Source organism: Lepidochelys kempii, chromosome 8 (genome assembly GCF_965140285.1).
Source record: "Lepidochelys kempii isolate rLepKem1 chromosome 8, rLepKem1.hap1, whole genome shotgun sequence".
Taxonomy (NCBI): domain Eukaryota; kingdom Metazoa; phylum Chordata; order Testudines; family Cheloniidae; genus Lepidochelys; species Lepidochelys kempii.
The window spans coordinates 63,107,247-63,133,648 of record NC_136387.1 but is presented as its reverse complement, the minus strand read 5'-3'; the positions used below and the strand labels follow the sequence as shown (position 1 = coordinate 63,133,648).

At 39.3% G+C, this 26,402-nt stretch overlaps 1 protein-coding gene across 1 annotated transcript in view; it reads left to right on the top strand.

Annotated features, from left to right (window-relative positions):
* Positions 1-25,084, top strand: part of KCNT2 (potassium sodium-activated channel subfamily T member 2) — a 286,825-nt gene extending 261,741 nt beyond the window's left edge. Inside the window, exons 26-29 of the mRNA XM_073358218.2 lie at positions 7,240-7,260; positions 8,709-9,009; positions 19,724-19,808; positions 23,284-25,084. Coding sequence (XP_073214319.1) covers positions 7,240-7,260; positions 8,709-9,009; positions 19,724-19,808; positions 23,284-23,395 — 519 coding nt within the window. The 3' untranslated portion in view covers positions 23,396-25,084. The remainder of the gene's footprint in view (positions 1-7,239; positions 7,261-8,708; positions 9,010-19,723; positions 19,809-23,283) is intronic.
* The last annotated feature ends 1,318 nt before the right edge of the window (positions 25,085-26,402 follow it).

Sequence of the window (26,402 nt, the reverse complement as noted above, 5' to 3'; positions counted from 1 at the left end):
CGCTGGCACCTGACCAAAATGACCAAAGAGGAGATAAAATACTTTCAAAGCTGGAGGGAGGGGGGGGGAGGGGGACAAAGTTTGTCTGTCTGTGTGATGCTTTTGCCGGGAACAGATCAGGAATGCAGTCTCAGAAACTCTGTTAAGTTAGTAAGTAATCTAGCTAGACTTTCCTTTTGTTTAATGGCTGGTAAAATATGCTGTGCTGAATGGAATGTATATTCCTGTTTGTGTCTTTTTGTAACTTAAGGTTTTGCCTAGAGGGATTCTCTATGTTTTGAATCGGATTACCCTGTAAGGTATTTACCATCCTTATTTTACAGAGGTGCTTCTTTTATCTTTTCTTTAATTAAAATTCTTCTTTTAAGAACCTGATTGATTTTTCATTGTTCTTAAGATCCAAGGGTTTGGGTCTGTGTTCATCAGTACAAATTGGTGAGGATTTTTATCAAGCCTTCCCCAGGAAAGGGGGTGTAGAGCTTGGGGGAAGACCTCTCTAAGTGGGCACTTTCCCTGTTCTTTGTTTAACATGCTTGGTGGTGGCAGCATAGGGTTCAAGGACAAGCAAAGTTTGTATCTTGGGGAAGTTTTTACCCTAAGCTGGTAAGAATAAGTTTAGGGGTTTTTTTATGCAAGTCCCCACATCTGTACCCTAGAGTTCAGAGTGGGGAAGAAACCTTGACATTGTCCTCCTGCGTGACCAGGTCTGTGTACAGCTGGAGTGCCTCCTTTCAGCAGATCCATCACTGGGCTAGGTTTTGTATCTGCAAAATCCAGGGCTCCGAGGGGCTTCAGATAGAGTTCCATGGCTCACACGGCCAGCTGCTCCACTGCCGAGAGCTCAACTCTGGTGCTGCCACCACATTTCATTCACAAAGAATGAAACTGGATGCAGATTAAGCTGACTCCAGTTCCACTGATCAGTATACTCCTCCCTAAAAAAGGCTTTTGATTTTAAGTAAATATCAATCTCATCCCTGAAGGCTGAATATCTTGAACAATGGATTAAAGACAGCTCCATGGGAGTTTAGCTTTAAAGTAAAATGCAGTATGTCAGCTTCTCTTTGCCTGTAAAACTGCTCTTTCTAGGACACAATCTACCTGATTCTACAGCACAACCAATTCATTCCACCTCCAATCCACCTCCTTGAAAAAACATACATATGTTCACAAAATGCAAATCATTAAGTAAATTCTTAAAGTAGATTTCTAATGCACTGTGAAGTGAGAATTTTTTCTTGGGAGCTTGAGGATTTCCATTCTGAAATGAAATAAAATGTTCAATGACATGAAAGATGTCTGCAGAAAATAAAGCTTGCTGCAGCCTCTCCTTTTGGACTGTCACTAGCTGTCATAAATATAAAGGGAAGGGTAAACCCCTTTGAAATCCCTCCTGGCCAGGGGAAAGCTCCTCTCACCTGTAAAGGGTTAAGAAGCTAAAGGTAACCTCGCTGGCACCTGACCAAAATGACCAATGAGGAGACAAGATACTTTCAAAAGCTGGGAGGAGGGAGAGAAACAAAGGGTCTGTGTGTCTGTCTATATTCTGTCTTGGCCGGGGATAGACCAGGAATGGAGTCTTAGAACTTTTAGTAAGTAAGCTAGCTAGGTATGTGTTAGATTATGATTTCTTTAAATGGCTGAGAAAAGAATTGTGCTGAATAGAATAACTATTTCTGTCTGTGTATCTTTTTTGTAACTTAAGGTTTTGCCTAGAGGGGTTCTCTAGGTTTTGAATCTAATTACCCTGTAAGGTATCTACCATCCTGATTTTACGGGGGGGGGGATTTCTTTATTTCTATTTACTTCTATTTCTATTAAAAGTCTTCTTGTAAGAAAACTGAATGCTTTTTCATTGTTCTCAGATCCAAGGGTTTGGATCTGTGGTCACCTATGCAAATTGGTGAGGCTTTTTATCCAACATTTCCCTGGAAAGGGGGGTGTGTGTGCAAGTGTTGGAAGGATTGTTCATTGTTCTTAAGATCCAAGGGTCTGTAGTCACCTAGACAAATTGGTGAGGGTTTTTACCAAACCTTGTCCAGAAAGGGGGTGCAAGGTTTTGGGAAGTATTTTTTGGGGGAAGAAGTGTCCAAACAGCTCTTCCCCAGTAACCAGTGTTAGTTTGGTGGTGATAGCGGCCAATCCAAGGACAAAGGGTGGAATATTTTGTACCTTGGGGAAGTTTTGACCTAAGCTGGTAAAGAGAAGCTTAGGAGGTTTTTCATGCAGGTCCCGACATCTGTACCCTAGAGTTCAGAGTGGGGGAGGAACCTTGACACTAGCTCTCCAGATTCCTTTTACTTTCCAACCATACTTGAACTAGTCAACTGTACTACTACAGTATTTGTAGTGTATTCTTCTCAGCTCAGCATCAGTGGTACCATCTATCAAAATCATCTCTTGGGGAAAAACATAGGCAGTATTATTGCTGACATGAGAAAAACTAGTCAAGGTTTTACGAAACAGAGGACACATCATCCTTTCCTACTCCACTGAACTCTTAAAAGCAAAATCATGGTAGAAGTCATAAGAACAGAAGAATTCACAACAACTGAGCACAGGGTATTATGGTGCCACATATGTACAACTAAAGGTATGCTAAAACTAATGTAACATATGACAGTCAATTAAAAACAGTAAAATTCTGATAGTGACTGATTACTGAGATCAGTAATGGTTGTAGCCAAAGCACCAAACCTATTGTGAAGAATTCAGCGTCAGCAGCCTTCTCACATGTGTGTTTTCAAAAGTGCATGTGAAATCAGCAAACAAAAGGCTGAACCCTTTCCTATTATCTAGCTAGGAAGCAGCATCTGTGTAAAGGAGAGGCAGCTGTGAAATGAATTTAGGAGCAATAGCTTTTGATAAATTTGAGATTAAGACCTATTGTAGAGATGTATAGACCTTGAGTGGATCACTGCGGACTATGTGGCTCTGGGAAGAAGGATAAAGGAGTTTGAGGTGCAAGTGGTGTTCTCGTCCATCCTCCCCATGGAAGGAAAAGACCTGGGTAGAGACCATTGAATTGTGGAAGTCAACGAATGGCTACGCAGGTGGTGTCGGAGAGAAGGCTTTGGATTCTTTGACCATGGGACGGTGTTCCAAGAAGGAGTGCTAGGCAGAGACGGGCTCCACCTAACGAAGAGAGGGAAGAGCATTTTCGCAAGCAGGGTGGCTAACCTAGTGAGGAGGGCTTTAAACTAGGTTCACCGGGGGAAGGAGACCAAAGCCCTGAGGTAAGTGGGGAAGTGGGCTACTGGGAGGAGGCATGAGCAGGAGCGCGTGAGAGGGGAGGGCTCCTGCCTCATACTGAGAAAGAGGGGTGATCAGCAGGTTACCTCAAGTGCCTATATACAAATGCACGAAGCCTGGGAAACAAACAGGGAGAACTGGAAGTCTTGGCACAATCAAGGAATTATGATGTGATTGGAATAACAGAGACTTGGTGGGATAACTCACATGACTGGAGTACTGTCATGGATGGATATAAGCTGTTCAGGAAGGACAGGAAGGGCAGAAAAGGTGAGGGAGTTGCACTGTATGTAAGAGCAGTATGACTGCTCAGAGCTCAAGTATGAAACTGCAGAAAAACCTGAAAGTCTCTGGATTAAGTTTAGAAGTGTGAGCAACAAGGGTGATGTCGTGGTGGGAGTCTACTATAGACCACCAGACCAGGGGGATGAGGTGGACGAGGCTTTATTCCGGCAACTCGCAGATGTTACTAGATTGCAGGCCCTGGTTCTCATGGGAGACTTCAATCACCCTGACATCTGCTGGGAGAGCAATACAGCGGAGCACAGGAAATCCGGGAAGTTTTTGGAAAATGTAGGGGACAATTTCCTGGTGCAAGTGCTGGAGGAACCAATGAGGGGCAGAGCTCTTTTTGATCTGCTGCTCACAAACCAGGAAGAATTAGTAAGGGAAGCAAAAGTGGATGGGAACCTGGGAGGCAGTGACCATGAAATGGTCGAGTTCAGGATCCTAACACAAGGAAGAAAGGAGAGCAGCAGAATACAGACCCTGGACTTCAGAAAAGCAGACTTTGACTCCCTCAGGGAACTGATGGGCAAGATCCCCTGGGAGAACAACATGAGGGGGAAAGGAGTCCAGGAGAGGTGGCTGTATTTTAAAGAATCCTTAGTGAGGTTACAGGGACAAACCATCCCGATGTGTAGAAAGAATAGTAAATATGGCAGGCAACCAGCTTAGCTTAATAGTGAAATCCTTGCTGCTCTTAAATACAAAAAGAAGCTTACAAGAAGTGGAAGATTGGACAAATGACCAGGGATGAGTATAAAAATATTGCTCGGGCTTGCAGGAGTGAAATCAGGAAGGCCAAATCACACCTGGAGTGCAGCTAGCAAGAGATGTTAAGAGTAACAAGAAGGGTTTCTTCAGGTATGTTAGCAACAAGAAGAAAGTCAATGAAAGCGTGGGCCACTTACTGAATGAGGGAGGCAACCTAGTGACAGAGGATGTGGAAAAAGCTAATGTACTCAATGCTTTTTTTGCCTCTGTCTTCATGAACAGAGTCAGCTCCCAGACTACTGCACTGGGCAGCACAGCATGGGGAGGAGGTGACCAGCCCTCTGTGGAGAAAGAAGTGGTTTGGGACTATTTAGAAAAGCTGGACGAGCACAAGTCCATGGGGCCAGATGCTTTGCAGCCGAGAGTGCTAAAGGAGTTGGCGGATGTGACTGCAGATCCATTGGCCATTATTTTTGAAAACTCATGGCAATCCGAGGAGGTCCCAGATGACTGGAAAAAGGCTAATGTAGTGCCCATCTTTAAAAAAGGGAAGGAGGAGGATTTTGGGAACTACAGGCCGGTCAGCCTCACTTCAGTCCCCGGAAAAATCATGGAGCAGGTCCTCAAGGAATCAATTCTGAAGCACTTAGAGGAGAGGAAAGTGATCAGGAACAGTCAGCATGGATTCACCAAGGGCAAGTCATGACTGACTAATCTAATTGCCTTCTATGACGAGATAACTGGCTCTGTGGATGAAGGGAAAGCAGTGGACGTGTTGTTCCTTGACTTTAGCAAAGCTATTGACACTATCTCCCACAGTATTCTTGCCAGCAAGTTAAAGAAGTATGGGCTGGATGAATGGACTAAGGTGGATAGAAAGCTGGCTAGATTGTCAGACTCAACAGGTAGTGATCAATGGCTCCATGTTTAGTTGGCAGCCGGTATCAAGTGGAGTGCCCCAGGGGTCGGTCCAGGGGCCGGTTTTGTTCAGTGTCTTCATAAATGATCTGGAGGATGGTGTGGATTGCTCCCTCAGCAAGTTTACAGAGGACACTAACCTGGGAGGAGTGGTAGATACGCTGGAGGGTAGGGATAGGATACAGAGGGACTTAGACAAATTGGAGGATTGGGCCAAAAGAAATCTGATGAGGTTCAGCAAGGACAAGTGCAGAGTCCTGCACTTAGGACAGAAGAATCCAATGCACCGCTACAGACTAGGGCCCAAATGGCTCGACAGCAGTTCTGCAGAAAAGGACCTAGGGGTTACAGTGGACGAGAAGTTGGATATGAGTCAACAGTGTGCCCTTGTTGCCAAGAAGGCCAATGGCATTTTGGGATGTATAAGTAGGGGCATTGCCAGCAGATTGAGGGACTTGATCGTTCCCCTCTATTCGACATTGGTGAGGCCTCATCTGGAGTACTGTGTCCAGTTTTGGGCCCCACACTACAAGAAGGATGTGGAAAAATTAGAAAGAGTCCAGCGGAGGGCAACAAAAATGATTAGGGGACTGGAACACATGACTTATGAGGAGATGCTGAGGGGACTGGGGATGTTTAGTCTTCAGAAGAGAAGAATGAGGGGGGATTTGATAGCTGCTTTCAACTACCTGAAAGGGGGTTCCAAAGAGGATGGCTCTAGACTGTTCTCAGTGGTAGCAGATGACAGAACAAGGAGTAATGGTCTCAAGTTGCAGTGGGGGAGATTTAGGTTGGAAAAACCTTTTTCACTATGAGAGTGGTGAAACACTGGAATGCGTTACCTAGGAAGGTGGTGGAATCTCCTTCCCTAGAAGTTTTTAAGGTCAGGCTTGACAAAGCCCTGGCTGGGATGATTTAGTTGGGGATTGGTCCTGCTTTGAGCAGGGGGTTGGATTAGATGACCTCCTGAGGTCCCTTCCAACCCTGATGTTCTATGATTCTATCATTATTTGTTCTACTCTTTCCCTTTTCCCCTTCCCCTATGTTTCTGCTATTGCTTTCCCAGAAAGAGTTAAAATGATGGAAAAGTTAGCAAAATAGTAATTATTAAATTCAATGTGCAGATGACAATATTTATGGAAAAAAATTGAACAATTCTGCTTGGATAAAAATATGTGGACCAGGAATATAATTCTAAAACTATATAGTTATACAACACTACACTACAATTAAAGATAACTTCTGAATCTAGTAACCAACAATAATGAATCAGTCTAAGGACCAATGCTGTTTAATATCTTTGTAAATGAGATAGAATTAAACAACATCAGATAAATAGCCTGATAAACATTTGTGTGATAAATGTCTCCTTCATTCAGTTTGCCAGCATGATATTATGGTCCCCGCCATACAACAATCATTGTGTGTTATGATAGAGATTCTGTTAAGTTGTTCAGTTTGCCAAGTAATATTCCTGTTCTTAGACAGCAAAAATGTTTTATATACAAAATTTTTGACATGCAAAAAGTATGTTCTTTCCTAAAGAACTACCAGAACTACATTTTGTTTTTTAAGAGAAAAGGGATGTGATGATATAATGATGTTACCTAGCAAGGAGCTAAACACGCATATTTATACAAATACAATCTGTAGGAGATAGGCGCATTAGCTTTTGGTAAACTTGAGGTAATGATCACTGCCAGTAGCAAATACAAGAAAAATGAACATTACTAGTGAGTTGAATACTACTTACCCCTTCAACCTTTTGCATTACAGTCCGTACTTCATTTCACTTCTGTGTTATTAAAATTATTATGATTTAATGCAGGATATATTGATAGTTTCATCAGATAAATTTCCCGTGAGTCAGATTAAAAAGCATAATGTATGCACAGTCATTAAGTGATCTGTTCAAATGACAGAACTTTAATTTAATCCAAAATTCCATTCAGAATAAAGCAAGCATCAGCCCATATTTATTATCTGTGATTGCTGTTCAATGGTTCGTGTTTGTTCCTGTTTACCCAATGTTGTTTAAATTGTGTTTGTTTTCTTTTTTCCTCCCTTTGTCAGTCACGAGAAATGGCTTCGCAAGTAAGTGTTTGTTATTTGTCTCCGTTTCCCCAGTGTTGACCCCAGTGAAAGTAACCCTGACCAGTTATGGAGAGAGGACGAATGAGCTTAGAATCAATGTGTGCAATTAGAATGTTAGAGCAGTTCAGGGCAATTGAGGGTCTCATACTAGTGTCATTTCCCTTAACATGTGCAAAGGCTCTCCTATAATTACATATTGGAACAGTCTTCTACGCAAATGATCAAGCATTTCCATAAAAGTCATAAACATTATGTCAAATTATAGGTATTTGAAATATACTTATGCACAAAAGCATTAACTCGAAAGCTTGTCTCTCTCATCAACAGAAGTTGTCCATTAAAAGATATTGCCTCAGCCACCTTGTGTCTCTAATATCCAGGGACTGACACTGCAACAGTGCATGAGAAAAAACAGCTTTCCTATTGTCATCTTTCTTTTTTCTGTGGTGTATTAAACAGCATGCTTGTTAAAATCTTTCAGTCAGAGAGTTATGTCTATATGAATCTTCCATACTTCAGCAAATTATCCCTGCTAAAGGCCTGCACATTTTGAGCAATTAAGAGCATATAAAAAGGCATTCAGTGAGGAAGCGGATAAGTCTTTCTTCAACAGGCAAGACACATTCCATTCAGTTCATTGAGATAGCGTTCATATATTCCAAGACCAAAAGGGACAACTGTGATCATCTTGTCTGACCTCCTGCATAACAGACCATAGAACTTACCCCCAAATATTCCCTAGAGCAGATCTTTTAGAAAAACATCCAATCTCGATTTTAAAATGGTCGGTGATGGAGAATCCACCAGGACCCTGGGTAAATTGTTCCAATGGTTAGTTACATTCACGGTTTAAAAATTATGCCTTATTTCCAGGATGAATTTGTCTAGCTACAACTTCCAGTCATTGGATTGTGTTGTACCTTTGTCTGCTAGATTGAAGAGCTCATTATTAAACATTTTCCCCATGTAGATACTTATATAGAGTTATCAAGTCACCTCTTAATCTTCTCTTTGTAAAGGTAAATAGATTGACTTATTGGAGTTCAAATAGTTTTATTCCTGGATTCTAAGAAATAGAATGTCATTGAATTCCTATTAAAAATAGGCATAGAAGCCTCATGTTTAGAAACAGAATGACAAGAAGCACTAACTAATGCTTATCTTCTCTTACTGTTGGGGAAATGTAGGAACATATTTATATCAAGCCATAAATGGTCTATATAACACTGTTCCAAGGGCATTTAAAGAAAAAGACTGCCCGTTCAGCAGGCCATGCTGAACATTAATGTGTTCTTAACTCTATTGACTTGAGTGTGACTTAAGCATGTGCTTAACTGCATTGCTGAATTGGAGCTGAAGGAGGAGACAAAAGAAAGGTCTCCGATGATTTCTTTGACAAATCTATTTCCTAAATCCCCTAATTTTTTTATGTGATTTTCCCTTTGAAGTCTCAAATCTCTATTAGTGTTGAAGAATGGGAAGACACCAAAGACACAAAAGAACAAATAAACAACCGCAATAACCATCGTAACTCCACATCCAGCGATCAGTCAGATCATCCCTTGTTACGACGGAAGAGCATGCAGTGGGCCCGACGGCTGAGCAGAAAAGTGCCAAAGCACTCCGGCAAAACAGCGGAGAAAATAAGTCAGCAGCGGATGAGCCTTTACAAGCGGTCTGAAAGACAGGAACTTGCTGAACTTGTGAAGAACAGAATGAAGCACTTGGGACTTTCCACAGCAGGATATGGTATGACTATTATTATTGTCTAAGATCAACCTAATTTTATTTCATAAAACCAGAGGATGCCATGGGTGAAGTACAAATATAGCTGGGTGCAAAATTTTGAAATTCATAATTGATCAAATTTCTCAGAGTTTTGATCGAAAAAGGGGGAAAATATGTGAAAAAATCTTGAGCCTTTTCCAACCAGCTCTAGTTCTGGTTTGGGTTTAATTCAATCTCTTTTTAGATGGGATATTATAAGGCAGTTGAACCAATTGGTACTGCTATTACTACAGGACATGAAATCAGAAATGAAAACTATTTTCTCCTGTATTGGGGGCTCATTATAGAGATGATCACATATAACATTATCTTTATTCATGTAAACAGATGGTGACAGAGTTGTAAATTTCTTACACTTTAAAGGGTTTTCTTTGTTTTTTTTTAATTCCTGCAGGATATATCATCTTTCCTTTGATTTTTAAAATAAGATGGGAAACATGCCCAATGTGCTCACATCACATTTATGAGTGATGCATCACTAGGTCTATGCTTCAATTTTTTTTTCATCCCCTCCTCTGTTTTTCAAGCTTTTTAAAAGCATATAAAAAATCCGTTTAATACATATGGCATTGTAGCACACTTTGAGGTTTATTGGACATCTGTCCAGAGATTTTAGCACAAGAAATCAAGTCATTCAGGAGCCTAAAAAGCTAGACCATGATTCACAGCTCAAAACTTCTCTCTTAGCCATTGGCAATAACTTTGGAAAACAGGTGGCAATTTGTAGCACATCAGAGCCAACTTCCTTTCAAAGCTGAAAAACCCACTGCATGTCCTTTTCTGATTTTATTTTGATTAATAATGAATCCAGTGTTGGGAGAACAACACAGGATTGAACATTAGCTCATATATCATTGTTTGCCCAATATCTGGATGAGTTGGGACATGATTTTCTGAATTGCATGGTTGCTAAATTTGCAACACATCTAGTCATTTTTCAGATAATTAAAACCATCTTTCATGTTCAGATGGATTTAGGGAGTGCCAGCTGGATGGAACCTAACTCATTACATTTTGGGAGCCTTAAGTAAAAAGCCATTTGTGAGTAGAGATGGCATGCAAAAGTTATAGGAACAGCTGCTGTCCTTACATATAGGTTTATTGAAGGGGTCAAGTGTGAAATAAACTACATTTACACCACAGCAAATTCCTATTAATCAATTTCCAAAATAAAGATAAGAGGATCAATACAAGGTTTTACAAATTATGTTGAAACTTTTGCTATACTAGCTAATAGATTATTCAAATATGACCCAGCATTCATAAAGAAAATTTCCATCCTGGATCCTTTTGGTACATCTTTGGTATTGTATTTAATTCAATTTTATAACAGGTTCTTATTTCACCCTCATGACACCAATATCTGAGTGTCTTCAAATAGTGTATGAAGCAACATGACTGACATCTATCACATGTGGTTCGTTTTATCTCACATCCTCTCTTCAGGGAGGAATTGTGTGTGAAGTGGAGTGGTTTATTTTTGCAGGGTTTGCAGTTATTTTTTTAAAATGTACATGCTTCTATGTATTTATGGAAGAGAAGGCATAATCAAAGATATGCACTGTAAAGCTTGCACCTGGAGCAGAAGTTGGTGAGGTGTGTGATGATGAGATTTGTGATGGTCCTTAGTTTCAGTGGGAGTTTATACCCCTTCATACTATTTGTACTTAAAGATTAGAAGAAACTTAATTGTGACACCTGGGAAAAATGAGAGATGGTTATAACTCAAAGTTTGTGTCTTAATTTGAATTTTCCTTAAAGTGTTCTTCTGTGCTGGGAAGTTATCACAGAAATGGTATTGTGGGGGATTCCCTGTTTATTGTTTCTCAAGGTCAAATATGATCAGTTCACAATGTTTTATTTGTGAACTACAAGCCTGCAAACTCTGCCTGGGGTCTGAGACTCAGTGTGGGTTCTTTTTATCTTATCCATTGCCAGCAATAAATATTGTGCAATCGGAACTTAACAATTCTACTGACTGTATCCAAGACAGAAGAGACTCCATCTTACCCTCTGTAGCAGGGCTTCTTCTCTGCCTCGGTGGGTCCTGCACTTCTTTCTAGCGGTAGGTCAGGATAGCATCTTGTCTCTCAGAATTCCCCCCTCCCTACCCCATTTGTAGTGGGCAAGGAAATTCTGTCTCCAATCAGCCTTCCCGTTTCTGGGCCTGCTAGCCCTCACCGCTTCACTAGGGCTTCTGGCTTCCTCGGTGGACATCCAGTGAGAGGAAAAAGGGGTGGGGGAGCCCAGTCCCATCCTCTATTCCAGGCCCCAATCCAGGAACCCTACAAGTAGCAGCCTCAGGCTGTCAGTTCCCAGGAAAGCTGTCAGCTTCCCCAGGTTACTTCCCCACACCCCTTGGCTTATTGTCTCCACTTTGCTTGGGCGGGGTTCCTCCCAACCCTCCTGCCAGGGGTGGGGGAGAGCCCCTAATCTCTGGTAACCCTTCTAGGCATGGCAGCACCACACCAAACACATGGCTCAGTCTCTCCCCTCTGGTAGACCTTTTCTTCAGGTGTTTGGTGTTTCTCCTGTTTAGGGTAGGGTCTCTCCCCAAATTCTATACCTGTGAGGTTTTCCCCTGGTCTTTGTCAACTACCACACCGCTCACCTTCACTCTCACAACACCTATCACCCACCCTGACTGGTTGGGGGGAAGGCTTTTAACTTGTTCTGGCAGGTACTTAATTGGCTCCAGGTGTCCTTATTAGCCTGGAGTAAGCCCTGCTCAGTTACCAGGGGAAGAGGGACCTACTTATACTGAGGCTAATATCTTCCTTCCTGCACTCTCCTGTAGCTGTCTGGCCTGACCCTGTCACACCTCACATTAACTGTATTAGTTCTGCAGGGCTAATAAGAGTAAAACCATACACATTATTTATAGTAAGGAAAAACAGCTATGCCTTCTAATATAGCCAGTGACAGGTCTATTGAGTGAAAAGGTGCCATTTTTACATAGTCTGTTTTCAGAAGGAAAGTTTTTATCCAGCGTTTTGGATCAGGCCTGTCTATTGGAAAAATATAAAGAGATGTTGACAAAAGAAAGTACTTGTCTTTTTCCCCTAACACAGCAAACACAGATTGCTGAGGGGAGAGAAGGGCGAACTAACCAGAAATAAGGATGATGTTGCTTTTGCTATTTCAATCAGCTTTTTCACCAAACTATGGTTTAAAAGTGATATGTATGTAGTTTTCTCCCAGAACAGAAAAATCTAGCAGCCACACGGCTGGGAGTATTCTATACGTTGCAATGAAAATAACACATTTTGACATTGTGAGAAAATCTATTGAACACTGGTTTCTGAAATGAAAAGGATGGTCTGCCTTGATCAAAATTGCTGTCATGTATTTGATTTTTCCTCCTTCTTTCCAATATGTACACAGCCAACATTACAAGACAGCTGGGAATATTGTTACTAAACAATAACACATCTTGTTTGTTAGAATATAGAATGATTGACGTTTCTAAAGGTACAAGCATGACAACTTGTCATCCAAATGAAACTACTTCTACAGATGCTGATGGTTTCTGACCCTGATCATGACTGGTGTGTGTACTGTCCCTTGCAGTTAAGAACAGAATGGTGAAAATGAGTCTTTTCTGGAGATTGGGAAATAAATGACTGGAATGTTAGGCAAGGCTTCGGTTATATGTTAGCCCCACTCATACATATGAGCATGCACATGCATGCAAAACACACACAATCTAAAGTCTCAGAGCACCTATACATGCACACAGAAAGAAGTCCACAAATACAGATCTGTCTCTGCCCCAATAGTAGGAGGAGTCACCACTCTCCCTTGTCCTTTCACTGCATGCAGCCTTTAGAAATTGGAGCTCTACTTTTTGGGGAAGGCTGGGATGTTACAAAGACAGGAATACTTCTGACAATCAGTGATACCTCTACTGCATTAACTTTGGCACAGAGCACTCGTGTACTGTGGAAGCCCAACTGGTAAGAAAATAAGTTGTATAATTTCAACCACTCTGTTACTTTAATAAAAAGTCAGTAATTAGAGTTTCCAGGGGCAGCAATGGATGGAAGGAGTTACTAGAGCCAGCGTGAGGTTCAATAGACTGCACAGTTGCTGTGGAAGCACAGGGTCTTTGTACAGATGGCTCTTGGCTTCTAGTATGTTCCCAAAATAAACCCTGGCACCCAACAGAGGCCCTGGGAGGAAACTTCACAAAGAGAACCTTTCCAAGATTTCATCCCTATAATGGAGATCTTACCTTGCTTTGTGCAAATGGGGCCTCTGCCTCATTTTTGCCCTCACTATAAATGGTTTAGTCCTTCCACTAAACCAAAACATCTCATCTTCTGTCATAATGAAAGTTCAAAACAAAACCAAGAGTCCAGTCAGAGTCCAGACCACTTCATCACCCCCTCTTTCTCCCAATGATATGTATGTTTTTGGACCTTCAATCCAGAAGAAAGGAGAGGCACTTCTTCCCACTCGCTGCTGGAAAACCCAGCCTTGGGCCTTGAGAAAAGGAAGTGAGAGCCTGGTTCCATTATCTAAGCCCTTCTCTACCTCCTTGTCCAGGGTTTGTCCTCTGCTTGCTCATGGGGTTCCACTCTCTCATCTGATCCACCAGCAGTTAAAAAAAAAACAACACCGTAACCAAAAACAAAAACCTCCCCTTTTCATGAGTCCATTTTCTCTCCAGCTGCCTCTCTACATGGATCCTTCTCAAAGGTAATTTAGATCCACAACCTGTTCCCCCATAAGCTCACTCTGTTCTTGGGTAGGAGAGGTCATATAAGCCACTTCTCTTCTCAGCATTCATTGTCAGCCTGTAACTCATATGGTCCCTCTGGAATGCAAGTGCTAAAATCTCTCAGTTCTGGGCAGAATCCAGGCACAAGGTAGCTCTGGAACCCAATTTAAGGCCCAGTGTACCCTGTGCAATCCCCACAACCCTTCCTCAGATTTTCCCCCTGGGTGGCATGATTTGGCACTTGTTTGCTAGTTAGATTTCTTTCTAGTAGGGGAAACTTCAACAGATTCCTTATCATTTAAAAAAAAAAAAACAAACAATCCTTTGAAAGTGAGTAGTTGATTTAATTCTTGTCAATAAATAAAATTAAATGGAGGGCCCTGCCCCTTTAAGAATCAGAGGCCTGGAGCTGGACAGTCCCATCCATTTAGCCCTGCCTTCCACATCTGGGATGTGGTGTGGGATTTAATTAGTAGAACCAGCTTTGTACAGAGAAGCTGATTCCCCTATAAAGAGCAGCAGGAAGCTGAGGGAACTACCTACCTACGCATACCAAAGTAGAGTGAGATTTCAGGAAGCTGAGGGAACTGACTACCTACACACACCAGAGTAGAGTGCTATTGCAGCAGAGGTTTCCCAAGGTAAGCAATGGCTGTGGGGAGTGAGTAGGCTCCAGAGGGAACCTGGAGTAGGTTTTATGGAAAAGGTTTTAGGCAGGGAGGGCCTGGGAGGTCTCCAGCGGGACAGACTGGGACTAGGGGCTTGATGAGGATTTGAGCACTTTATTTTGGGAATGACTTTATTTTAATAAATTCAGACCCAAGGATGGATGTTGCTGAATGAGAGAATTGTTGTTTTGAAATTTTGATTGAGAAAGCCCTGAAAAGGGGAACTTTGGTAGGGGACTGCTTGCAGGGCTGCCATAAGCGGGTGTTGACTCTGTTACACAGTGTCTAGTGTTCGTGAACAAAGGTCACTCATTAACAGTATCAGAAGATGCATGCAGGAATGAAGGGGGTCTGGGAACTAATGTTGAAGCTTAAAATAGGCCCAGAAAGATTCTAAGCAAGACTTTCATAATGCTCTTCAGTTAAGAAAAAGCTATCTTAAAGAGTGGACTTTTACCCAGCAGTAACCTTCAGCTGCTGTTATACATATGTTGGTAATCTTAACCACAAAATGTAAAAACTGATGTTATGGATATTTTAACAAATATTAACCACAAAATGTGTCAGGAAGTATCCTAAAAGAAGGAAGAGTATGAGCAAAAATGGAAGAAACTGATAGGGATTATACTGATAACATAGGAGAAAAACAAAAAGCATAACTACCCTTGAAGATAAGTAAGTGAGATAATCTGCAGGCTAGCTGGAGACTGTCATAGAACTACAGACTAGATCTTCCACAGCTGTTGGTTACTGTACACCTCTCTCTCACTTAATTTCATGCCTCAGTTCACTATCTATAACATGTGAATAATAATTCCTTTCTCTGACTCTCTTGGTTTTATCTAATTAGATTGTAAATTCTTTGGGGCAGGGGCTGTCTCATACTATGTGTTTATACAGCACCTAGCCCAATGGGGCCACAGTTTTAGCTTGAGTCTTTCGCTGCTGCTGTAATACAAATAATAAATATCCCCAGTTTGATCCCTGGATAATTATCCACACTTTCCATTGACTTAATTGGAGTCACACAAGTTTATCTGAGGGAAGAATCAGGCTCAAATATATTTTCTGAGAATTTAAAAAAGAAAGGAAGAACCCACCAACTTTTCATCCATGACAGGGAGTTAAAGCAGAAAATTATATTGCTATAATCTTGACTCATATTCTTATGCAAGCCAAAGGGAAATTCTGCATATGGTGGATACTTGCCTTTACTTTTTTTATTTTCTTTTTCTGAAATTTTGTTTTCTTTAAAATCGCAGTTGAAAGCCAACATTAATGCTCATTTCAATATTCAAATTGAGGAAGACAATATGTGAAACTACAGAATGGAAAAGGTTTGATAGGTAAGCACACTCCTCTTCAGCTAATTACATCTATTTGAGCCATTTCTAATTTAGAAATTTCCATTACAATATTTTTTCAGACAAATGTCTGTATTTTGTTATAAAGAGAACCTCTCTTTTGGCAACCCCATTAATGGTCTCATGCTGCACAAAACATTACTGTTCTATGTATTTATCCATCTGCAAAACTGAGATGCCAAATCTTACTATACTTGTTGCTTCATCACTCCAATTCCACATAAAGTTCTCGGCCTTTAAGTCCTGAAGATCCATCCTTTCTCTCTCCCCACCACACCCCAGAATTATCCCTCTAACAAGACTTTTGCTGCCCACTAAGAAATGGATAGGAACCCTTTTGTAGCCCTGTTCATTCAAACAGCCTGAGGAAGCCAAGACTCCTGCCTCTTTAAGCATTCATTTTCTATTAATCCAGGGAACAAGGATCTACAAGTAGGACTCAAACAACATCCTCCCATATTAGAAACACAAGGTGGGTGAGGTAATGTATTTTATTGGACCAACTTCTGTTGGTGAAAGAGACAAACTTACACAGATATCATCTTCAACTTCTCACTCTCTCACCAACAAGAAGTTAGTCTTATAAAAGCTATTACCTCACCCACCATTCCTCTCTCATACCCTGGGACCAACATGGCTACAACAACACTGCAAATCCTCCAATAACAGTATAGATAATTAAGACTCTAAATTTCAACTGATACAAGCACCAGCATCTTTATACTAGTAACTGCATTCACACTAGGAGTTTGTATCACTAATTATATTGTTTTCCAAATATATAGAGTTATAGTGGTATAAAAACTGTGTGTGGATAACCCACAGAGAAATCATGCTGGTCTACCCACCACATCCGATGAAGTGAGCTGTAGCTCATGAAAGCTTATGCTCAAATAAATTTGTTAGTCTCTAAGGTGCCACAAGTCCTCCTTTTCTTTCCACCACATTTAGTGACACATATGAGAATCCACCAACTCACAGAGTACTATATATATTACATTAGCAGCAACTTTGGGAATCTGAATATAAAACCTACCCAGAACCAGGGTGTCTCTGATAATTATCATTTCATAAAAGTACATGTATTCTTTCAGAATGTGAAATTTTCCCCTTAAAACAAACAAGAGTGAACTCAGCACAGAGCAAACATTCCTTATCTACATATCTTGTAAATACAAACTTGTTTCATTTGGAATACTATTTTGGATAGGTACTAAAATCAAACAAAACTAGAGACAGCGATCTAACAGATACCAGAGGGCAGTGTGTGACATTGGGGGTGGGGGGGATGGGCTTTTTGGATAGAACATGTTCCAAGCTCCACTGTCAGTCATCATTTGTGACGGGGTATTATAAGAAATGACTAAAAAATAATGAGCAAAAAAACCTGACTCCTACTTATATTAGCATTCACCAATCAAGCCAACTATTTTTTAACTAATTGGCAGCATATGTCCCTGCTTCCTGTCAAGTAACATGCATATGCTACAAGAAAGACACTTTCATTAAACAGAAAATTATGTTGTATAAAGAACTGTCTTGAGCGTGGCAAATGTAGAAAATAGAGGGGAAATCATTTAAAACGCTGGTCATTTCCACAGCCAGCAGTCAGCTTGTACAACTGTCTGCATTCTAACGTTTCACATTCAGAGAAACAATATTTCTCATCCAGATATTTCTCATCTCTGGCTAAGTTCATTTATCCTACTTTAATATGAAAAAGTTTCAGATCTGAAACCAGCTAAAGAATGTTTTTACCAACATTTACAATGAGAATAAATACATTTCAAATCAAAATAATCTTAAGAGATGGTAAGATATTCTGCAGTTACAAACAGTGGTGTTCAGGCACCTGAATTTGCTATATGGAACCTAAGTCATTGATTTAAGTGTTAAAGCTCTGAAGAAACAGAATCCTGCTCTCAGGACTTGGGAGGCAAATGAAGTGGAAGTTATTTTCAGCTGGTTCTGTAACTTCTAATTTGTACATTGGCCCTAGTCAGGACCTTGAATTGTATCAAGTAATGGAGAGCTAACCCAGTTCTCTGAATGATGGTGCGAGAAGTTGTCATATGCCTGTTCCACCTAGAAGATTGGCTGCAGTGTTCCTAATCAGCAGCAGTTGATGTATGGTGTATCTTTGTGTGTGCTATATCTTTAGTTGTCAGCTCTAGGAACACTGAGTGTCCTTAACAAGTTCCACTGGTCTGAAATGTTTTACCAATTCCAGAGAGATTTCCTGTCTTTATGATTCCATTAGAAAATATTGTATTTTTTCAACTTGGTGGAACTATTTAAGTGGGATCATAGTAAATGTTTATACAGTATTCACCACTGTGGCATCCTAGCGCCTCAGTTTCCACATCAAAGTAATGTGTGTGGAGCACTGTGGCCATATCTTTGATTGTGAGGGGCAAGCATAATTTTATCAATTGAAGTTAGACGACCACATTTCTAGCTTCCACCACTATTCAGGTGTGGGGAGAGTTGAATGTAACTCCCAGCCTTTGCACCTCCCTGGTAGCCAATGGATTAATGCCCTAAGCAAAGCACACATCTGTTTTACTCAAGTTTGATCTTGCCATTATTAAAGAAGGTGTTTATTTCTTATTTGAGACAGTCCTTGAAGGCTTGACTTTGTTCCCAAACTATCTACCAGTCCTAATTCTTGACAAGCATTCATTTGTACACAGTGCTGCAAATCAGTTAGACTCTGGATTCAGCAAAACACTTAGTCACACCTTCAAGTCTCCTTGAAGTTAGTGGGATTTAGGCACATACTTAACTGTTTGTCTGGATAGAGGTCCTCAGTGACTTGGCATTAGAAGTCTAATCCTTAGGGGCATGAGAAGCATAACTAGGGGGTCTTGCATTGAAGTCCACTTGACTACTGAAGGCTAAATGGGACTTGAATTATTCGACTCAGCACCAATTATCTAGAATTTCAGGCTCAAATCCTAGTAGACTCCATGTAGCCATTCATCCTGTGCTATGTATTTCATTCTATGTGGGTCTTTTGAGACCTTAAAAGTCCTTTATTCTACATGGATGCTAAGGAGCTCATGACACTTTTTTTTTTGTTTTTGAAAGTGTGAGCATTAACTGCAATATCTATTGGGTGGGGGGGAGTATTCCTTCCCACACTGTTGTTCAAAATTCTGGTTGGTAGCCAGCATGCATGCCAGTGGAGGCTGCAATTCAGTCATGCAATATAGAAATCATTTGTACTTTGGGATCCTTCAAAGTGTGGTGTATATTTATATGTAAATATAGAAAATGTTTCAGTTGTCCAATGTGACGTGATAATACAGCCAATTACATGTTGGCAAGAGGAAGATATTATATATATATGTTCCCTCAAAGGACTTTCCCATTCAGCTTACTAACAAGCGATAAATTAAATAAAAGCATTTCCAAAGCAATTGATGATAGAGAATTACATTTGTTAGCAGTAAGGGGATTAATCTTCCAGGTTTGATTGTGATATCCCATGGTTGTGGGTGTTTGGGTGGTATGATAATATTTCTGTGTTGCTCTTAAAAATTGAAATTGCTACAATAATGGACATACAAATAGCTTGGCTACTTCTGTGGTAGTAGAGGTCACTAACTGTAACAGTCTTCCGTGTATTCTGCTGCAGTTCTTCTCAAATAGATATTGGTACTTTATTTTGATAATTTCTTAGGAAAAATGAGTTTCCGTCAAATATTTCTAATAAAAGCAATTTGAAAGTAGATTTTCCAGTTAAAAAAGCTGCCGCACTTATATATGCGGTCACTTTGTGAAACAAGCCTGATAGTTCCCTTTTGACAGCTATATGGACAGAACATAATTTGTTAAGGTTGATTTAGCAAAAGCTATAATTCTTACCATTTCCTTGTAAATAATCTAATAAATCCTGTATATTTTTTGTCCTCTAGATGAAATGAATGATCATCAAAACACCGTCTCTTACATCCTAATCAATCCTTCTCCAGATACAAGACTAGAGCTGAATGATGTTGTGTAAGTTGATGACATAAATCATAAGATCCACAAAGTGTCTCATTTTCACTTTCATGCTAGAATTCATTTTTTATCTTTTGCACTTTATTGCTTTTATTTTCCTCTCATGAGGAATCATTTCCATGCACATCCAAAAAAACTATACATGAAATCATCCATTAATTTACACAAGATTATTTTTAAGTTTTTTCTTCTTTAAATAACCCTCTTCCTCCCCTCTAAATTGAAGTGTCAGATAAAATTAAATTAAGAAAAATCACAGCTCTCAGATACCTTCATATTATATTACATTCTCACTCTTGTTTCTTGCTCATGATTTGTTAGTCATCGAGCATCAATAAAAAGCATTGTGAAGTCAAGCTTTCGAAAACATTCAAAGACAGTAAATTATTTCAAAGATCATTTTCTTTAATGATTTTAGGGCCTGATCCAAAGCCCACTGAAGTAAATGGGCTTATGGCATAGGCCCTAAAAGGAAGAAGTGACTATTAAATACATTAAGATACCAGTTACATGATCCTAAGTCTTTTAGGAATCTCTTCAAATACTTCTATTTTTACTTGGTTATCAAAAATTTCAGCATTCCAGCACCTGCCCATTTTGACACTTTTCAGAATAATAAAAAAGCTTTAAAATATCTCAATATCTAAATTTAAATAACATTTTTTTGTTTCTACAATCCACTCCTGTCTTCACCTTCTCACAAATTGCTTAGTTAAGAGAGAGATGTTATTGTGCCACAAACTGACAAGAACCAAACACATTTCACATAATCATTTAGCTAAGTGTTATAAGAATGAAAGTGGACCTTTTCCCCAAACTCACGTCAACAATTTTGACATTCAAACAGGTTCAGGCTACTTAATTGTTGCCTGTGTCTGTACTTCCTCATTTTGGAGAGAACCAAAAGCACGAACATTGTCATGCTAAGAGAAATGCATAAGCTTTTCCAGCCTGGATGGAACTCTTGAGAATTCAACCTTGTGATGCTGGGGTTTGATCCGGCTGGAGACGAAGCACTCCAGCCCCACTATGTCCTTTACTTTAATGGGACTACTCACATCTTTAAAGTTAAGCATGTGCTTTGCTGGATAAGGGCCAGAGTGCTCTTCAATTTCCACTGACGACTGTTGCATCTGTATGTGGCCATGAGTCACTACACACGTAACTACAGGTGTCTGAAGAGATATTCAGGTAAAATGTAATAACTTTAATGCACACACCTACTATTTGCTAACATCTCAACAAAACTATAAATTTGACTAACAGGCTTTTTATTTTGGCCATAACATTGATTTTTTTTTTTAAATATAATCTCTCTATCACTTACTTTCTAAACATATACAACATGACACACCATCTGAGATACAGAAAAAGATGCCATGCCTGAAGCTGAATCCCTAAAGCTCAGATAGGCTAAATAGGCCAGCACTGCTACCTACCCGGAAATGAAGCCATCCGGCCTCAAAAAAAATTAGGACAAAACATGTTGGCACATCTACTCAAATGCAGGCTACTGCTCATAGGGAAAATCAGGCTCTGAGACAAGGACTATAGTTACCAGCTAACTCCTCTGGCACCATCCATTTGTAGGATGAAACTTACCTCTGTAAGAGACAGCTTTCCTGGAAACTGATTCTACCGGACTGTAGAAACAAACACCACAAATTTTACGGATTTCACGCCGAGTAATGTGCACTTCTTTGAGCTTGGCTTTGCTAACATATAGCATAGTGTAGATAGAATATAATAAAAATAAAAGTCTCCAAGCAGTATCCCCATAGGAAGAGGGAAAGAACAAACAAACAGCATATGCCACACACTTAATGTACTTTTGGATACTCAGATACAGCCCTCACCACCCTAATAGAAGAATTTGAATGATATAAACCTTAGTATAAATGGAACTCAATGGGAGCTGACAAGAGCTCTTCACTTTTGAAGAATCAGGTACCTAAATATTTAGGAGCCTAATTTTGGTCAAAAAATAATTGTCTACAGTGTCAGGCACTTCAGACTACAAGTATATCATGGACAAAGGTATGCTAAAATCATTGTTTATGTTGTTAAAGTAGCTGCAGAAGTCACAAATGCAAGTCTAAGTTAATTTCCTTTTAGAGAAACTATAAAAAACATTTTTGTTTAATGTATTCTTTTTGTGAATAGTTAATAACATGAACAAAAACCTTCATAATTGCATCAGTGGGTACATTACAGGGGGACAAATGTAACATTTTTGCCTTCATACATTTATTGAATATGCAAATTATTCTTCCAGTATTAAAACTGGAGTCTTGTTTAATTTGAAACACACATTACAACTGTAATCACATCAGTCATATAAAGTTTGGGTCCAAATCTTTATTCACTTGAAGGGATTTAGCATGTTGTGTTTAGGCTGAATTAGAAACAGTAGAGATTAATGTAATCTATTTGCTTGTCCATATGACTATAGACTCATGAAAGGTACTGATTGACAGCCCTGAAGACTGATCACCTGTGGTTATTTACCAAACAAACAGATATAGGGTGATCTGTGATAACATACATTTTCTGCATTGCCTCATTGTACCTCATCCCTGCAGAGAAAGCAGTTCAGCCAACAACTAAGTTCCAGTCTATCTGCCAGTGAAGTCATTTCGAATCTCTCCATGGATTTAGCTGATATCAGTCCCTTAATCCTTGGTTCCTACTGAGGTTGCTAATAATTTAGCATGGTGTTTAATTGTGGTGTTTCTTTTGTCCGCTACGAGACCACAAACTCACTTTACATACAATAGACCACTCAAAAGCCAACAAATAGATAAATGCTACTTTTTGGATACCACTGATCTTGATTGTGAACTGGTGATCCAGTTTCTTATCCTATTAATTTCACATTTTGAACCTTCCTCTTGCTCACAATGGATTTGAATCCTTTGATCTCCTGCAAATCTAGTATTAATATGCCTTAATGGAATGATAAATCTAAAATTGTGCATCCCTCTTCAAGTGTATTCACTGGATGAAGTTTAATTCCTGATTAAAATCCCTCTGTGCTTTGACCTCAAGTTTAAGTCAAAGTCACTTCCTGGTATGTTTAATTAATGAAACGAGAATTTTACTGTGACCCAAATTTATAGGGATATAATCAGGTCTTAATGATACTCAATAAGTAACATTGTAGGAAGGTTACATTAACTTCAGTGATAGTAACATTTTTCTCCATCACTTTATGAAAACATACAAGTTTCCAAACTACAGTACAGAATGTGGAAGAAACATATAAAGGTAATTACAAATATGCTATGTGATCTCAGTTCTATGAAGTAATGAGAAACAAGACTGAAGTTTCCAGTTTAGTAAGACTTTCAAGTGCAAGAGATTGCTTTAAGCTGTACTGCTACCTGTGCAATAACATGCTAGGGAAGAATGCAAATGGATTTTATCCTAATTTACATCAAGCTTTTATAACTGCTTTTTTTTCTTTTTACAGTTACTTGATCCGACCCGATCCATTGGCATATGTTCCAAATACTGCAACCAGCCGAAAAAATAGCTTCTGCAATACTGTTGGGCAAGACGCCAGGGAAGAAACACAACTTTGATATATTATTCTGCTCAATGATAAGAGACCATTTTTATATTGTGTCTAGTAACTGCTTTGAAATCTAATCAAAATGGAATGTTTATATTTTGTTCAGATCTTCTTGGACCAGAGAGAATGCTATCTGATAAGTGGGCAAGAATTCAAGTTTGGGAAAACATGCGCTCTAATGAAAGTGATTGCTATTCTGTAGCCTATTCCAGTAATTTTGGAAATGGAACTGTGTCACACATTAATGGAGTGATTATGAAAAGCTAGATTACATTTTAACAATCTAATCGGAACAAATTCCATCAGAATGAATTTAATTGCTGCTTCTAAATGTTATGTTTCACTAACAGAGAGTGAATCACTAAGCCTCTGACCTGTAACTTGAAAGAATATCAATGTGCAAAACATACAACACACCTGCACAGACACTGGTACACATACAGAGGCATATTTTAGTAGTAGTAAATATTCCTATTAGGGTAGCTCTCAAATGCCCCCATCAAGATCATGTACCAGAATCAAAGTCCATTAAATTATTTTCAAGTTTGTCTCTTTCCCCACTTATATTAGAACAGACCAATTTTATAGGCCCAATAGGGCCCTTTAGAATGTATTTGATTATTAGTTCTGCTGAGTTCAGACAGAGATCAGTTTGCAGAGGGCATACTAAGTGAACCCTACAAGGTCTATTCTAAGGGATTTCCAAGGGATAAATCCTGGCAGGTACACACAGATGTTTTGGTTTTACAGAACCACACACACACACAGAGTTCAAAATGGAGGAAGTTCTGAAAAAGTTATGGGTGTCAGAACCCTTCCCTAAAAACAGGAATAGTGTTATTCCCTCATGATTGTGAAGAAAATCTTCTAGCTGAAGTACCAACTGATAAATGCTGCCTGTCTGCCTGGCTATCCAAACATATCTGAACGATAGCTGAGGTGCAAATGGCCACGTTCATCTCAATGGGTTGTTAACTTGAAATATCAAGAATTAAATGAAGGGCATATCACTTTTGTATCTGGCTAATGAACATCTCAGACCCTAAATGCCTCCTATATCTATGCAGATGAAAGAGCCCCAAATGTCCACTCTAGTATCCAATTGCCACCTCCTCCAGTTTCCCCTTAAGATCCAGTTGTGAATTTTCAATATAAAATTATGCAGCTTGAAAATTAAAGAGCATTTGAGACAATGCAATATCTGAGGAACTCAGATGGGACACTGGACTAAATACATAGTTTCATTTCATATTTAATACAAGAAAATCCCTCAAAATTGTATCAGTTGACTGTAGCTGCTTCATAATCTCCAGTCTGCAGAGAATGCAGGGTACTTGCCCCACAAATTGTGTTACTATGGAATACACAGGGTCTTGCATATGGTCTTCCAACATTGCATGCTTGCTCCTCCACCTCTCTAATAAAGAGAAGATTGTGCATGAACAATAAACAGTCTAGGTATTTGCAAAAGAAGTCCCACTTGTAATAATCCATATAAAACTCACAAGAGAATTCTTCAGACTAGCCATATGATTGAGTGGCAATGCTGATTGTTCTTTGAACTCCTTGATAACCCTACATGTACAGAAGTTATTAAATAGTCTGCAAGAACATTTAACTACTTGTTTACATTATATTTTCTATATTTGGAACAGCAGCTATATGGTTGTATGTGTCCTGAAAAATAAAAATGCCAAAATTGCTCAATGAGCCATTCATGGATGTGAATGTAATTTACTGTATGTAATGCTGTCAACTTTAGTGTCACATTCACCTGCTGAGTGACAGGGAGCCAGTTACTATCCCCATCATTTTTCCAGCTCCCCCTTTCCACCCAAATCTCTTCTTTTTTTACGTTCTATGAATTGACTTCTTGGTTAAATAAACTCATTATATTAAGTCAGCTCCTATTATACCACAACATATTTTGAGCAACATTCTCTTTTCTGATAGTACTAGCTAAATTCAGCAAAGTATGTACATCTTAAAACTGAAATCCTTACTTTATTTTCTTAAGTGTAATGTAGCAAGATGATCTGGGAAACAGAATATAAGTTCCTTTTTTTCTGCAGTTCAACATATCCAAATCACTGTTGGCTTTCCAACAAGTTTTAATAACCCTGATTAGAGTACAAAATGAGTCAGTTTTTGATTTGTTTCTTGCATACATATGCCCGAAGGATGAATTCTATCAGAAAAAAATCATTATAATTGAAGGGAGTAGGGGAGCTGCTTCATACTTAAAATTTCTTCTGTGCACACTGCAAATGGAATACTTTTTACACTGCTGTTTATAATCATGGAATTGGTGCAAGTCAAATGGTTTTCAAAATATTTGTTTGCTAATCTATGTACTTTTTCACATGCAGTGTATGATAAAAGCATTGTCTGACTCAATAGAGGAAGTATTTCGGAACAAATCTCATCTGTTAGGTGAATAATTGTTACAACAGCAACAGAAGACAGAGGGGAAGGATTTCTAAAATCACTTTTATTTTGCTCTGCCATGTAGGAAGAATCCTATGCTTAGTAGCAATAGATGGAATATAACCTATTTTATTAATTCAAATTCATAAGATGGTTACAATTTGAAAGACAAGATCTGACTGTAGTTTTAAATCCACAAACAAACAAAAGTGAACATTTCACTTTGACATGGAATTAAAGGTCACACCATGTAATAGCTACTCTGAAGATAACTACCAGGGAACATTTGAATACAGAGTATGTAATAAATCGCTTATCACACAAGGGACACAATTCTCCTTTTTCCATTTGCTAGAGGAATGTATTAAAGAATGGTATAGTGAATCAGAGAGGTATAAGGCATTTACTGGAAAAGAAAGGTAGAGTGGATCAGACAGGTATAAGGCATTTACTGGAAAAAAAGACCAATAAAGTACCTCTTCCAAGTATTAAAAATCTTCTCTGAGATATGCTAACACAAATAATAATAAAAAACAAATGTCACTTTCACAAGGCTTATTATAAGTGAGAAGCAAAATATTCAAAGCAAA